The following is a 14,654-nucleotide window of genomic DNA, read 5'->3' as shown; positions in this document are numbered from 1 at the left end:
AGAAATACCGTACGATCTAGCTATCCCACTAATGGGTATCTATCCAAAGAACTTGAAATCAGCAGTACAAAGAGACTTGTGCACCCCTATGTTCGTTGCAGCATTGTTCACAATAGCCAAGAATTGAAAGCAACCCAGGTGCCCATCCACTGATGATTTGATAAAGAAGCTGTGGTATATATATACAATGGAATACTACTCAGCCATAAAAAAGACATGGATGGACCTTGAGGGTGTTATGTTAAGCAAAATAAGTCAGACGGAGAAAGGTAAACACCGTATGATTTCATTCATATGTGGAAGATAAACTAACACACGGACAAAGAGAACAGTTTGGTGGTTACCAGAGGGGAAGTGTGTTGAGGGGTGGGCATAGGGGTAAAGGGCACATTTATGTGGTGGCTGACAAATAATAATGTACAACTGAAATTTCTCAATGTTATAAACTATTATGACCTCAATAAAGTAAAAAGAAGAAAAACAGTGGATGCTAAATGACATTGAAGATTTGTTCCCACACACACTCTCTCTCACATGCTTTGTAACGGTTTAATTGCCCAGAAAAACTAAGCTGCTATGAGAACCATACCAGCTACTTTTAGGGGATATTTAAAAATCAACAGAGGGGCTGGCCCGTGGCTTAGTGGTTAAGTTCGTGCACTCTGCTTTGGTGGCCCAGGGTTTTGCGGGTTCGAGTCCTTGGTGCCGACATGGCACCGCTCATCAAGCCATGCTTAGGTGGCATCCCACATGCCGCAACTCGAAGGACTTGCAACTAAAAATACACAACTGTGTACCAGGGGGCTTTGGGGAGAAAAAGGAAAAATAAAATCTTAAAAAAAAAAGTCAACAGAAACTAACAGTCCTGTCCAGTGATTGGAGTTTTAGACTGTTTTTCTTATGGTAGGTCTTCTCTTTTCTAGCCTGATATCAACATCATACATTTGTTAGTTCTTATCTTAAAGATGCTGGGGATGCTGGTTTGCCATGACTGTGCCCTGTCAATTTGCTTTTATTTTCCTAGAACACTCCAGTATATTAGGCAGCACAAAGGTAGCTCACGTGTCCTCCTGTAATTAAACTGTTCCTTTCGAATGAATTCCAGTGTAAAGAAGGCCAGGGAACAGCACGTCAGGGTGCTCCCAAAGATGGAAACACAAGATTGATATTTCTTTGAAGTTCGCTAATACTATGTGGTATTTTGTTGGCTCCATTATATCCAGTGTTTATAAAAACTCTCAGCTCTGACAGCTGTTTCCTGAATGATTTTGGATTCAGTTGGTAGCCTCTTTCACCTCGTCCCACATTACCCCTGTCCACTCTTTGCAACCATCATCTCTTTCAAACAGAATCTGAGATCCTGCCAGTGAGAATTCTTGTTCCTCTGGCTCCTTCCAGTGACCTGTGTTTGCGATGACCCTGTGGGAAGGCTCTCTCCCCGGCTTGTGCTCAGCGCAGCGTCCAGTGCCGCCTCTGATTTCTTCAGTCCCTGATCCTTGCTTTTCCTGCAGTGCATTTTATACAGCCGCAATTAGTGCTTTAAGTGTCTCTTTCTTCCTTAAAACACTGTGAGCTCCAGCAGGGCCAGAACTAACTGTCTTTCTTTATATCCTCAGGCTCTACCATAGTACCTCACCCAAGTGCTCAACCAGTAGTTTAGTTAAGTGAAGAAAGTGATAAGCAAGACAAACAGTATTTTGCTTATTTGTAGCATTTTAAGTTTTGTTTTTTAAAAGGATGAAATGTTTTGAGTTCAACCCAACAAACATTGAATGAGCACTTGTTGTATATCAGGCTCTTTGAAGAAATGTTGAGTGTACAAAGATGAACTAGATATAGTCGCTTCCCCAGCTTCCCTGTAAATGGCTAAGTTTTCAGGTGTATTCCTGCCGAAAACAATCTGTCTTGAGCCTTGAGCAGTGTTGGACATGGGTGTTTTCTCCACAGAAGCTTTCCTACTCATATCCCTCAAGGCAGAGTTGGGCAACCATCTCTAGCATTTACTACGTGGCATTCTGTCTGTGCTTGTCTGTCTAGGCTCCTGGAGGCCAGGCACCAGAAAGTATTTATAATTCTAGTACCTGGTTGATAGCAGAGACAAAATATATTAAACAGAAAGCACTGCAGGCTTGTTTAGCATGAATGGGTGAATGACTTAAGGCTGTGGTAATGGGAACAGAACAGAAAGGAAGGCAGCGAACATGTTAATATTGGGCCATTAAATATATTTCTACTGCTTAACTTGTCTACTTGATGGACTGGAATAAAAATTTTATATTAACGGTAAAAAATAATGAAATAGTAAAGTAAAATAGACTAAAGGGAATGTTTAAAGTAATAAAATATTTTCAAACATTTTAAGGCTCATTTACATATCAACATTGTTTAATGTAATATTCATATTTTAAAAATCCCAATGCTAATGGATAGCAGTCCTATATACATTTGATAGCAAGAAGTCATTTGAAAGTCCTTTAGCTTTCATTAATTCAGTCTGGCTTTCTACCTAATTAGTGCAGATTAGCAGTTATAGTTTGCCTAGATTATATCATCCCTAAAGGCTTTGTAGTTAACTGAGGGTGTTAGTAACAATAAGATGGTTAAAATAAAGATCTGAAATATTTTGTTTAACCATTATTACATTTCTTACGTAGTTGAATTGTCTTAGAGTTGGTGGCATTTAAGAATTGAGTAGATACATTCCTCCCTCATTCCTAGAGTGCCATGTTTTCTCTTTTCTCTTTCCTTTTGCACATGCCTTTTCCTTTGCCTGGAATGTTCATTCCCTCTTTCTTGGTTCTTTGGTGAATTCCTCGCCAGTTTTTTCAAAACGAGTTCAGATGTTCTCTCTTTGGTGAAGCCTTCCCAGATTCTCCCAGGAGCAGCTCAGGCTGTCTCCTCTATGTCTATCACCTTCGTCATCTTTATGTATTGCCTTCTTCATTTTACAAGTAGCAGAATTCATCCAGAGAGATGGATTGGTCTTTTCAAGGTTACACATCAGAAGAAAACAGAGGAGAAACAGAGGAGTCTCGTTTAAGACCTGTGTTATCTCCATCTGTGCAGCTGGGTGGGCCAGCTGAGTTCTGGATAATTTCTATTTTGGTTGAATTTCAAAGGTCTTTGAGAAGAGGGTGAAATATTTTAGATGGTGGGAAATTAACTGTATCATGAATCTAGGAAGTGACTTATTTCAGTTTAGCAAATGAGCTCTTTCTGGAAGACTTGACATGAGAAAATAAGTATTTTAAGTTTTTAGCTGTAGAGGGCTCAGTTGTGGCTGCCATTAACAAAGAGAAACATCGTAAGTCTCATAGTCTTTCTTGCTGGTACTTAAGTTGGGGTTTCTCTTGGGTCCAAAGGATCCTGTTTCAGGGGTTGAGGCACTGGAGTAGATAGATGAATGGTGTGTTGTGAAAGACCCACTTAAGGCTGGAGAAAAATGAAACAGTTCTTGAGTTTGCTGCTTTTTTGTCTTCAAATCTCTCCTTCATTGTCTGTTCTGACCATTGCTTACAAATCATTCCTTTTAATGCTACAGCTCCTTCATTCCTTGCCTCTTTTGGTGTCACTGCTCCTCTCTTCTCTGGTTTCTCCTCGTCTCTGGCTGGGCTTTCCTTGTTTGGTCTGTTTCTCCAGATCAGTTTCTTCTTCCTGCCTTCCCCTGCAGGAATGCCAGGGTCTAGTCCTTGGCTCTCTGTTACAATGGAGAACTAACTCATCTGTGGTCAAGGCTTCTGAAGTTAGTGTAGATTGACTCTCAGATCTGCCTCCCCAGCCCAGACCTTTTCTGACAGCCCATCCTGCTAATTACCTATTGGATATAATATCTACAGTTTTCCATCCTGCTAATATATGAAACTTGGCATTAAAGCTTATTATCCTCTTTTGCATTAATCATTCCCACGACACCTCATTTTTCCTTAATGGAATACATTTTTCTGTCAATGTCACTTCATGTTTGCTCTTTTCCTGTCTTTGCCCAACCCCCTCCAGTCATTTACCATATTTCATCAAATTATTTTCAACAGAATGCCTTTGTCACATTTATTTCTTTTTAGATCGTTTTGCTACCATAGTAGTTTAAGCTCTGTTGGTTTCCTCACACTGTTTTTGTAATATTTCCTCCAATGATTTCCTTAATTTTGTTCTTTTTTTCCTTCTTAGGATACTGTGAGATAAACCTTTTTAGAACATTTGCTGCTTTTAACATGTCACCCTCCACCCCTCTCCCCCCAAGTTTTGCCCAATACATACCACACGAGGCTGTATTTTTTTTCTTGCCTATGCAGGTTCAGGTATGACTCTTTGGCTTGCCATTGGTATTATACATAAGCTGATCTCTGCCACCTTTATTCATTCGTATAGTTATTGACAGACTTCCTATTGCTAGATAGGCACTGTGTGAAGTGCCCAGAAAGACACAGTTGTTGCTTTCCTCAAGCTTCAGATGGTGATGAGAAAGATGTAGAATATAGTGGGGAAAGTGTACACTTAAACCACCTCTCTGGCTTTGTCCCACATCCTTGGGTCCAGGCAGCCATCGTGCCTGGTTTGAGTTTACCTAAGTGTAACCATCTCTCCTGCCTTATTGACGCTTCACCACTTCTGTCTCCCTTATTCTCAGCACCTTCTAAACTCCCATAGTCCTTTTGGTATCTGCTACTTGCTTGCTCTTGAACGTTTCTTCTATTGATAATCAACTCTTTACGCGTATCTCCTTTTCTGCCACCTAAGCCTGTCTCCTGCACTTCACATGAACTCAGAGTCAGAATAGTGGAAAGGAGACAGACTGTGGAATCCTACTTGGATTCGAATCCTAGTTTTGGCCCTTTCTACCTTTATTCTTACACGAGGTATTGGAAATCCTCCCGGCTGCACCTGTTCTCATCTCTGAAATGGGGTAAAGGTGCTAACCTCGCAGTATTTGTGGAGCAGCTCGTTCAGCCTCTGACCTGCAGTAGGCATTCAGAAAACGATAGTGACGAGCCAGTCTTGGCTGGTTTCCCTTTCTGCTTCACTGAACTCCTATAGTATTTATTGTTTATGTCGTACTGATTTGATGATAAAGTTGTCTGCCGGGTTGTGTTATTTATTTTTTCCTCTATTGTCAGTTGAGACAGCTTTGCAAGGGCGAGGATAGGCTCCAAGCTCCCAGTGTGGGGCCTGGCACCAAGGGAACTTCAGAAGGGAAGTTTCCTGTTGCTACAGAGCTTTGTCCCCTTCAGTGTTGCTAGAGCTTCCCACATCCCTAGTCTTCAATTCCTTTAAAGCCCTTGGAGTTAAATTTTTTTTTTTTAATTTTTATGTTTTTCAAACTTCTTATGTGGAAATCATTTCAAATTTATAAGTTACTGGGCCGGCATGGTGGCATAGTGGTTAAGTTCACACGTTCTCCTTCGATGGCCCGGGGTTCACTGGTTTGGATGCCAGGTGTGGACATGGCACTGCTTGGCAAGCCATGCTGTGGTAAGCATCCCACATACAAAAGGTAGTGGAAGATGGGCACGGATGTTAGCTCAGGGCCAGTCTTCCTCAGCAAAAAGAGGAGGATTGGCAGCAGATGTTAGCTGAGGGCTAATCTTCCTCAAAAAAAAAAAAAAGTTGCAGAAAACGGTATACCAAGCATACCCATATATGCATTACTCAGGATAACGCCTATTGGTAACATTTTTACCCTCTTTGCTTTGTCATTTGCTCTCTCTCTAGCTCTCAGCTTATATACACCCACGATAGTTTTCCTTTACTATCTGTCAGTAAGTTGCTATATCCTGGCCTCTTACTCCTAAATGTTTCGGTATGAAGTTCTACGACTGGAGATACTCTTTTCTGTAACGATGATAGGGTTAGATAAGGCTTGTAGTTTGACATGTCTCTTTTAGCCTTCGCTCATCTGGGTCGTGTCCACAGCCTTTCTTTATCTTATGACATTGACAATTTCGAAGAATATAGGACTTCTCTCCCTTTTTTAATAGAGTGTTTTCTTTTTTTTATTTGATGTTTCCTTGTGATTAGATTGAGGTTTTGCATTCTTGGTCAGAGAACTGCACAGGCAATGCGTCCTTCTCAAGATATCAGATCTGGAGGCACACAGTGTTCATCTGTCTTTATTGGAGATGTTTATTTTGATTATCTGGTCAAGATATTGGGAGATTAAGACATATAAACTGAATAAATACTACTTTTTTCTTCCTTGCGACTAATAAGCAGTCTGTGGGGAGACACGTTAAGACAATGTAAATATCTTGTTCCTTACCAGAATTTCCCCCTAGTTTGAGCATTCATTGATAATTTTTGCCAGAACTAATCTTTTCCATTATTGTTGCAAAAATAATTTTACCACTCCAGCAGTCTCTCCAGTTTATCAGCCTTCTGTTATACGCAAGCATTCTCCCTTCTCCTCTGTTTATTTGTTATTAGCATAGACTCATGACTTCCTTTTTCGTTATTTATAATTCATTACTATTCTTAATTGTTTTGGTCTTCAGATTGTCCCAGATTTGTCCAGAAGAAGCCACTTGAATGTGCAATGTGTCCCCATCAGTATTTTTTTTTTTGAGCACTTCCTTATTTTCTGTCGAAACAAGACATTCCTGGCTCATCTTGTACTAACCCTGACCTAGGCCTGGTGGAAACAGCCATTTCTTTGTGCAGCCTTGGTTCCTTTTAGTGGAGAATGGTGTCAGTGACCAAGATCCAAGCATTAGGTTGTGCTTCTGGATGTCCCTCGGTTGTGTGAGCCTTTAGTGAAATTGACAGCTAGCTGCCATGAGTTTTCAAGGTCTAGATTTTGCATTTCAGACTATGGAAAAGCTCTAGCTGACTGTCAGTTTTGGGTTGCGTTAGGAAATGATTGGGCAAAGTGGTATATCAATTGACTGTCCTCTTGTATTTAACAGAGAGAACGAAGCTAATTGCATGAATGCAAATAGTATCTGAATTATGCAAGGACTCACTTTGGAGTTATTCTTTTGATGCTATAATTGCCACCTCATGGATAATAATACTTTGGAGTAATGCTCAATATTTCCTTAGTATTACTTATCTCCTTTGTGTCACTTTTCCCACATGAATGTTGAGTATATCTCGTGTCATTTTGGCATAGTGGGAAATTGATTTGGGAAGGCCTGTAAAACTCCTTTAAGATTCTTGAATGGAAGATACTTATTGTTATAATTTCATAATTCTGGAACCCTGCAAGAATATCTTTATTGAATATGTACGTCTGCAAGATGTAAAAAATAGCCTTAGAAATGTAACTTAGTTTTGCACTTTTTGACTTTGAATATTTGGTCATATAAATTATTTGAGAAATCGTTTCTTGGGAACTTTTTATTTTGAAATAATTTCAAATTTACAGAAAAGTTGTGAGTAGTACAAAGAAATCACATGCACCTGAAGAAGCCCGTAGTCACCAGCTGTTCACATTCTGCCACATTTGCTGAATCGTTGTCTCGACTTTTTCTCCTGACTCTTGAGAGTAAGTCATAGACATCGTGCTCCTTACCCCAAATACTTCAGTGTGTATTTCCTAAGAACAAAGATAATCTCTTACATAACCACAGCGCAGTTACCAAAACTGGGAATTTTAACATTGGTTCAATGTTAAATCTGTAAACCTCATTCAAATTTTGCCAGTCGTCCCAGTAGTGTCCTTAATAGCAATTTGTTTTTATTGTTCAGGATCCAAGCTAGGATCATGTATTGCATTTAGTTGGCAAATCTTTTTGGTCTCCCTTAATCTTTTTTTATCTTTCATTAGTGACATTTTTAAAGAGCACGGGCCAGGTTTTTTACAGAAAGCCTCTCAGTTTGGGTTTGCCTGATGTTTTCTCACGACTGGACTGAGGGTCTGCATTTTTGTTAGGAACCACGTTAAGCGGTGGTCCATCCTTAGTGGGTGGTATGAGGAGTGATGTCAGTTTGTTTCATTATTTGTGATGTTAACTTTTTTGATCACTTAATTCAGGTGATGTCTGCCAGGTTTCTATCTTTCCCTTTGTAAAAGTGAGATTATTTTTAAAATAAGTTTTTTCTTTCAAAAATAGTCCATCTTTGTATAAAAGAATTGGAAAACAGAAAAGCATGAAGTATATTAAAATTGGCCTCAACCACCATCTAGGAATAAGTGTTATTAAAATTTTGGTGTCTCCTTTTCTGTCTTTGCAAATGTGTGTTTTGAGCACCTGCAACTTATTTTTCTAGACAAAGGGAATGGCTCAGTGACTAAATCATGCTATAATGGGGCTTACATTGTGCTAATAATTGCTATCATCTATTTATTTGTTGAGATATAATTGACATATAATATTATGTTAGTTTTGGGTGTACAACATAATGATTTTGATATATGTATATATTGCAAAATGATCACCACAATAAGTTTAGTCATCGTCCATCACCATATATAGTTAGGAATTTTTTTATTGTGATGAGGACTTTTAAGATCTACTCTCTTAGCAGCTTTCAAAGATACAGTACAGTGTTAGTAACTGTAGTCACCATGCTGTACAGTACATCTGTTCTACATTACGTCCACATTACGTCTGTTATAACTGTCATTTATCGAACATTCATTATGTGCCATGCCCTGCATTAGGCGCTTTACTTTAATCAATCGTTTAATTCTTACGACAACCTTATAAGGTAAGTAACTTGTTGTCTTCTCTTAGGGCACAGAGAATTTAACATACCCCAGATTAAGCAGCCAGAAAATGTTGCGCCATGCCGTGATTCAGGCAGAGACCATCCTCTTAACCACTGCAGTGTGCTAACCGGTTATATGTAAGCCAAATTTGAAAGTTAGAAAACAGATCGACTTAGGCGGTGATAAGATTGACCTCTTGTGAGCAGAGTTATGGCAGCATTGTTATCCCTGACCTGAGATGCTGTGCTTGCCTAGGATTTTCTCCTAAAACAAGCCCTCCACTCTTACTCCTCATAAGCCCTGACCTCTCGTAATCGGGCCTGCTGTGGCATACCCTTGCCTTCCCTGTGGAAATTCTGCCTTACCCCCCGCTCCTTCCTTCTGCTGACCTGTTCTCAGTGATGTGATAGTAAAAAAAAAAAAAAGCCCTGATTTGTAGCATTTGCCAATTTCAGTGGGTGAAATACTCCCAGGGTGGTTGATTTCAAGCTATCAGTGCCACATCACTGAACACAGAGTTGGCCAGAGATGTGTGTTGGGAAAAGATGTGCTGTAGCGCACTATTATAATAGAATTTCTATCATGAGCTACAGTAGCTGAAAACCTCAAGAACGTAGATAATATTATGTAAGATGTGGCAAAATATTAAAAAGTGATCTTTTGAGTATTTATTACATTTGTTTTAAATATAACTTATATAATTGTAAGTTTGTATCATTTAATTTTTAATGACGGCTGTGTTTAACAACTGGCTAGCAGAATTCTTCGAAACATACCATCAGCTCTCCCAAGCGTGTATAATCAACTCCAGCATGCCAGTGCAGTTGTCTTCTGCTCACTGGGCCCGCCTTCTGAAACCTTATAGCTGACAGTGTCTTGCTATGCAAGACATCAGTGCTATCCCTTCTTTGACCAGTCCTCCCACAAAACTTCCTGTCTCATTCCTCTCATTTGCGTCTAACATCTGCCCTGTTTCCAAGGTCTTGTCCCTTCTACCCGTCCCCACCCTGTAATTCACTTTCTCCTGTGTCTCATGTCATTCCCCATTCCGTTTTTTTCCCTAGTCAAATTACTGTCCTTAATTAAAGGAAGACCCCAGACACAACTTGTATCTTGGGCATGGAGACTCTCCCAGCTCGATGTTGGGTCTCACGTGTAGAGGAAATCCTTGATCTGGAAAAGGAAGATGTATTTTTAGAATTCCAGATTAGAAATCTAAGTGGAAACTTCTTTTTTTACTGATTAATAAGTATGTAAAGGTGATTGCAGTACCATTAATACAGGATATCCACTTTATAAATGAGTTAAAAATGGGGAGAAGTGAGATGCAGCTACCATTTAAAAGCTTGTTTTTATTGGCAAATATGTGATTGATTGATGGCATTTAGGACTACAGTGCATTTATGTTTGGAGGATCACCTGTACTTAGAAAATGAGGCCTAGTGTACAGTGTCTTTTTCATTAGTTTTTTTTTATCATCTGTCCTCAAAACTAATTTAAAACCCTGAAAATACTGCCAAGTTCCAGGGTACATTTCTCGTTAATGAAGAAACATGGAAAAAATCTGTGTAAGGATAGCATTCTGTTTCTTGATTTCGGATTGTTGGAAAAGTGGAGACATAGGTGCATTCTCTTCCTGGGATGGGGTTAAACTATAGTTTTAATCAAGAATGTCTTCAAAATTGCCCTTGTCAGTAAGTTCATCGGTTGTCATTAGAAACATGACACACCTGTTCCCTGGGCAGTCGGATTGATTTATCTGTTGATTCGTGGGGCTGTCCTTCTCTGGAGCAGCACAATCACTTACCAGGGTAACCTTCAAGGAGGGTGTGATTAAAGCAACCGCCTCAACAAAAATTCTTACTTCGGTCTGTTTTTCATTTTTATTCTTTAATCGTCTCTCCACTCGCTTAATCTTTCAAGGCCATCTCAAGGAATACTAGGAGCCCAGGACTACTGCAGTACAGTAGGGTCGTATGGTGGAGATGCAGAGTAAGAGTTTTTGTTGTTTGCTCTCAGTGACTTTGTCAGCGTGCAGAGAATTCTCCTTCAAGGAAAACAGGTACTTTAATTCCAAGTGCCTTTGGAATCTAAATTTCCAGTGGTTTTGAAGTCACTGAGCCTTCTGTGTTCCCTTCTACTTGATGTTTTGGGTTTGACTTAATGTTAGAAAGGAAAAACAAAACTATTAAACAAAGCTATGAAAGCAATTTACAACATTCTTGGGAATGAAAGAAAGGTTGATGTTGAGACATTGTTCAAAGAATTTCTGCTGCTTATTAGGCATCTCGTTTGTCCCCAGATACTACTTGTATCTTGGGCACAGAGAGTTTCCTAGCAAGATGTTGGGTCTCATGTGGAGAGAAAATCCTTGATCTTGAAAAAGAAATATATTCTTAGAATTCCAGGTTAGATGTCTAAGTGAAAAAACTGTTTTTTTTTTTTTCCTGTAAAATTCCACCTTGTAAATAATTAAAGCCCATGGGCTGTACAGTCTCTGTGGCAACCACTGAGCTTTGCTGTGGCCCACTGTAGTACAAACGTAGCTGCAGATAATGTGTGAACCAATGGGCATGACTGTATTTCAGTAAAACTATATGGACACTGAAATTCTAATGTCCCGTAACTTTCACTTGTTAAAGGATCTTTTTCTTTTGAATTTTTTTAACCATTTAAAAATGGAAGAATCTTTCTCAGCTTGTGAGCATACAAAAATAAGCAGAGGGCTGGATTTGGCCCGGGGGTCATAGTTTGCCAGCCTGTGCTCCAAACGATGAAACTTTAAAACCTTCATTTGCACTTTCTTTTTCAGGTTATAATGGTGTTCCAGCACCATTCAGAAATTGACTCTTATATATGCTGCAGACATTTTAACTTGTTGTGGGTTATCATACCAAAGGATATTAAACATTTTACTAGTCTAAGCGGTTTGAAAATGTTTCCAAGAAAGGGGCTAGGTCTCAAGTATGATTCTAAATGGTGCATGAAGTCAGCGATGATTCCGTTTTACCGACTGTGCTACTCCTTGTGTCAGGGTGCATTGGAACCTTTCGGTTTGGCATTCCTAGTGAGTTACAGCGTATTTGTGTTCTTTCTGACGTCTTACATGTTGTGTTCAGCAGACTAAGCACCTGCCGTGTACAGGGCACTGCACAGAGCCCTGGGGACGAATCAGAGACAGACACTCAGAGCTTCGGGGAAATGCCTTGAACTTGGTTTCCAGAATCAGCCTGTTAGAGCATCTCTGTTAACAGACTTGATCCTAAGTTTGACTGTGATTTTTGGGTTTTAGTGTTTAGTAAACACTGCCTACTGCTCCATTATGCTGCTAGGCTTAATAAGTTATGGCCACAGGGTGGCGTGGTTCTCAAATGGGCTCTGTTGTTGCTAAAACGGAAAGGAAAAAAATGCTGTTTTTAAGTAATGAGAATTCTCTCTCTTATTTAATGCTAGAATGGCCTGGCTGTCTCTAAATTCTGCCTTATTGAGATTTACACAATACCTAGCCTCAGTGCCATAAAGTCTTTTGTTTATAGTTAACAACGTGAATTATGTGTTTATGATTGGGAGAAGGGTAATTAGGACTGTATTTCATAGAATATGTTTAATTTAGTCACTGACCTCAGTTTTAAAAAATGAGCTTATTAAAAACTGCTAGAAAAGTATTTGCAAATAAAGGACAGAGATGTCTTCTAAATAGTTGCAGAGTTGTGGGCAAAGTTACTGGCACAAGATCTTTTGTCTGATTCCATGGGCTTAACTGGAGGGGTGGATAAAACAGAGTAGGGATTACAGATGGTCAGGAAACACAAATTGTTAGAAAAGTGACTCTCTCATCCTAATAGATTATGAATATTAATTACCATAGGGGCTGGCCCCTGGGCCGAGTGGGTAAATTCGTGCACTCCGCTTCGGCGGCCCAGGGTTTTGCTAGTTCGGATCTTGGGCATGGACCTAGGACCGCTCATCAGGCCATGCTGAGGCAGCGTCTCACATGCCACCACTAGAAGGACCCACAACTAAAATATACAGCTATGTACTGGGGGGCTTTGGGGAGAAGAAGGAAAAATAATAATTAAACAAAGAATATTACCGTAGACCGAGAGCTGAATATGTTCGAAGAGTTTTCATATACTAGCTGTAAGAAGAGATGGTATTACCTCCACTTATATAGTCAAGGAAGCTGAGGTTTAGAGGGTTTAAGTAAAGTCTTTGTAGGTGGAGTTGAAACCCAGATTTGCCTGGAGCCTGAGCTTACGCTCTTTGCGCTCGACGCTTTCCAGGCCCGCCCTGTGGCAGGCACTCCGCCTCTGTGGGAGAACGGGCGGATTTGTCAGTGGTTGTGGGATGCAGACTTTGGAGAATTATTGCTGCAACTGGAACACGGGTTAAGAGGCAGTCCGAGTATGAGGATGTAGCTGTTTAATATACCTCCTCTATCCTCTCTGCCCCATTGTTAGATTTCTCTGGATTTCTCCCTTTTTTACCCATTCATTAAGTAAGTATACCAGCTGTTACCCTGTTAGTTCACTTGCTTGTCTAACCACCTCCACTAAAATGTAAGCTTAAAGAGGACAGAGATCTTATTTTCAGAGCATTTTGTATTTTCAATGCCTAGAATACTGCCTGGTACGTAAGTGCTCAATCAGTGTTTATATTTGTATAAACCTACTAGAATGGGGCACAGTTTAGATATAAATTTGATATTCTCTTAAATTTGATGTTTTGTAAAGGTGGACTCCTAAGAAGCACCTTACTAATGCAAACTTACTGTCTTTCCCTTTCCTAGGGCGATTGTGTTGTTACTGTACTGCTCGCCGAAGAAGACAAAGTTGAGGATGATGTGGTTTTTTACTTGGTGTTTTCGGGTTCCACCCTGCATCACTGTACCAGCACTCGGAAGGTCAGCTCCGATACGCTGGAGACCATTGCCCCTGGTAAGTGTTCGCATGGAGTCTTTACTAGCCATTAGTAGTTCTCGAACACTTGTGTTCTTTGTTCATTAGTATAAAGCAACAGGCAGAATAAATCAGTGATAGAGCTATTGTCAGATCTTTATTTTAAATACATTTAAAAATATTTTGTTTATATCTTGCTTGTTCCACGGATTCTGAGCTTAATTAGAAATAGGTGAATTAAAATGGTGTCACAAATTGAAACATAAAAATCAGGATCAGCAAAAATATTACTTTATTGGAATGTTGAGATTGGGGAAAACTAAGACACATGTGGAAGGTAAAAGTTCTTACGTGGTTACTATGCTGTGGCTGCAGATTTGATTCTGAATAGCCTAGTGGCGAAAGAAAGGTTGACACCCAATTAGTAACACCGTCCTCAGTGTCTGTGAGGGAAAGACTTAAGAAATCTTCCATAAAAGCCAGACTTTCCCCAAATTAACAAAGCATAGTTCCTGGTGGGCCGAGGGCTTAATCACTTGCATTTATAAGTTTAACAGAATTCAAAGGCAAACGTTTACTTATTAAAAATTCTTTACAAAGTCTTTAAGTCGATGCTGCTCCCACTGGAAACTGCTCATGAAGTAGTGACTCTTGACCCATCCCAGCCTCCGAAGGTGTATTGATTGATGTTTGGAGATGAGCTTCTTTCCTTAATTAACCTTTTTTTCAAAGTTAACAATTGACCCATTTTCATCAGAATAGAAAAGAAGGCACATTTAGGGGGACCCCCTAATCGGTATTGACAGTTGAACTATTTTAGAGAATAAAGTAGATTTAGTTCTTATTGGAACATTTCTTTTGAACAGTGTTTGTATAAGACACTCATTTCACTTTGTTGAAATAGATGGTGTAAAAAATTATTGGTTTATGAAGCACTTTCAGTATCTGGTCTTGCAGATCGCCAGTTTTTCATTGCTGTTCCATTTTATATAAATTAACTTCATATCTGATACCCACCAACTCCTGGAAATTATACCACATTCAAGAACTGGGCTTATGACAGTTGAAAGCTGTATTTGTCCTCCTACCTGGCAAAAATGATTTTGAAA

At 39.6% G+C, this 14,654-nt stretch overlaps 1 protein-coding gene across 14 annotated transcripts in view; it reads left to right on the top strand.

The window, feature by feature from the left end:
• Positions 1-14,654, top strand: part of AKAP13 (A-kinase anchoring protein 13) — a 326,473-nt gene that overhangs the window by 118,321 nt on the left and 193,498 nt on the right. For all 14 annotated transcript variants that reach the window (XM_070495797.1, XM_070495782.1, XM_070495794.1 and 11 more), the window contains exon 3: positions 13,437-13,584. In XM_070495797.1, the coding sequence (XP_070351898.1) occupies positions 13,437-13,584 (148 nt within the window). The remainder of the gene's footprint in view (positions 1-13,436; positions 13,585-14,654) is intronic.

Source organism: Equus asinus, chromosome 2, assembly GCF_041296235.1.
Source record: "Equus asinus isolate D_3611 breed Donkey chromosome 2, EquAss-T2T_v2, whole genome shotgun sequence".
Classification (NCBI taxonomy): Eukaryota; Metazoa; Chordata; class Mammalia; order Perissodactyla; family Equidae; genus Equus; species Equus asinus.
The sequence above is the reverse complement of the archived record's forward strand: the minus strand, read 5'-3'. Positions and strand labels throughout refer to the sequence as shown.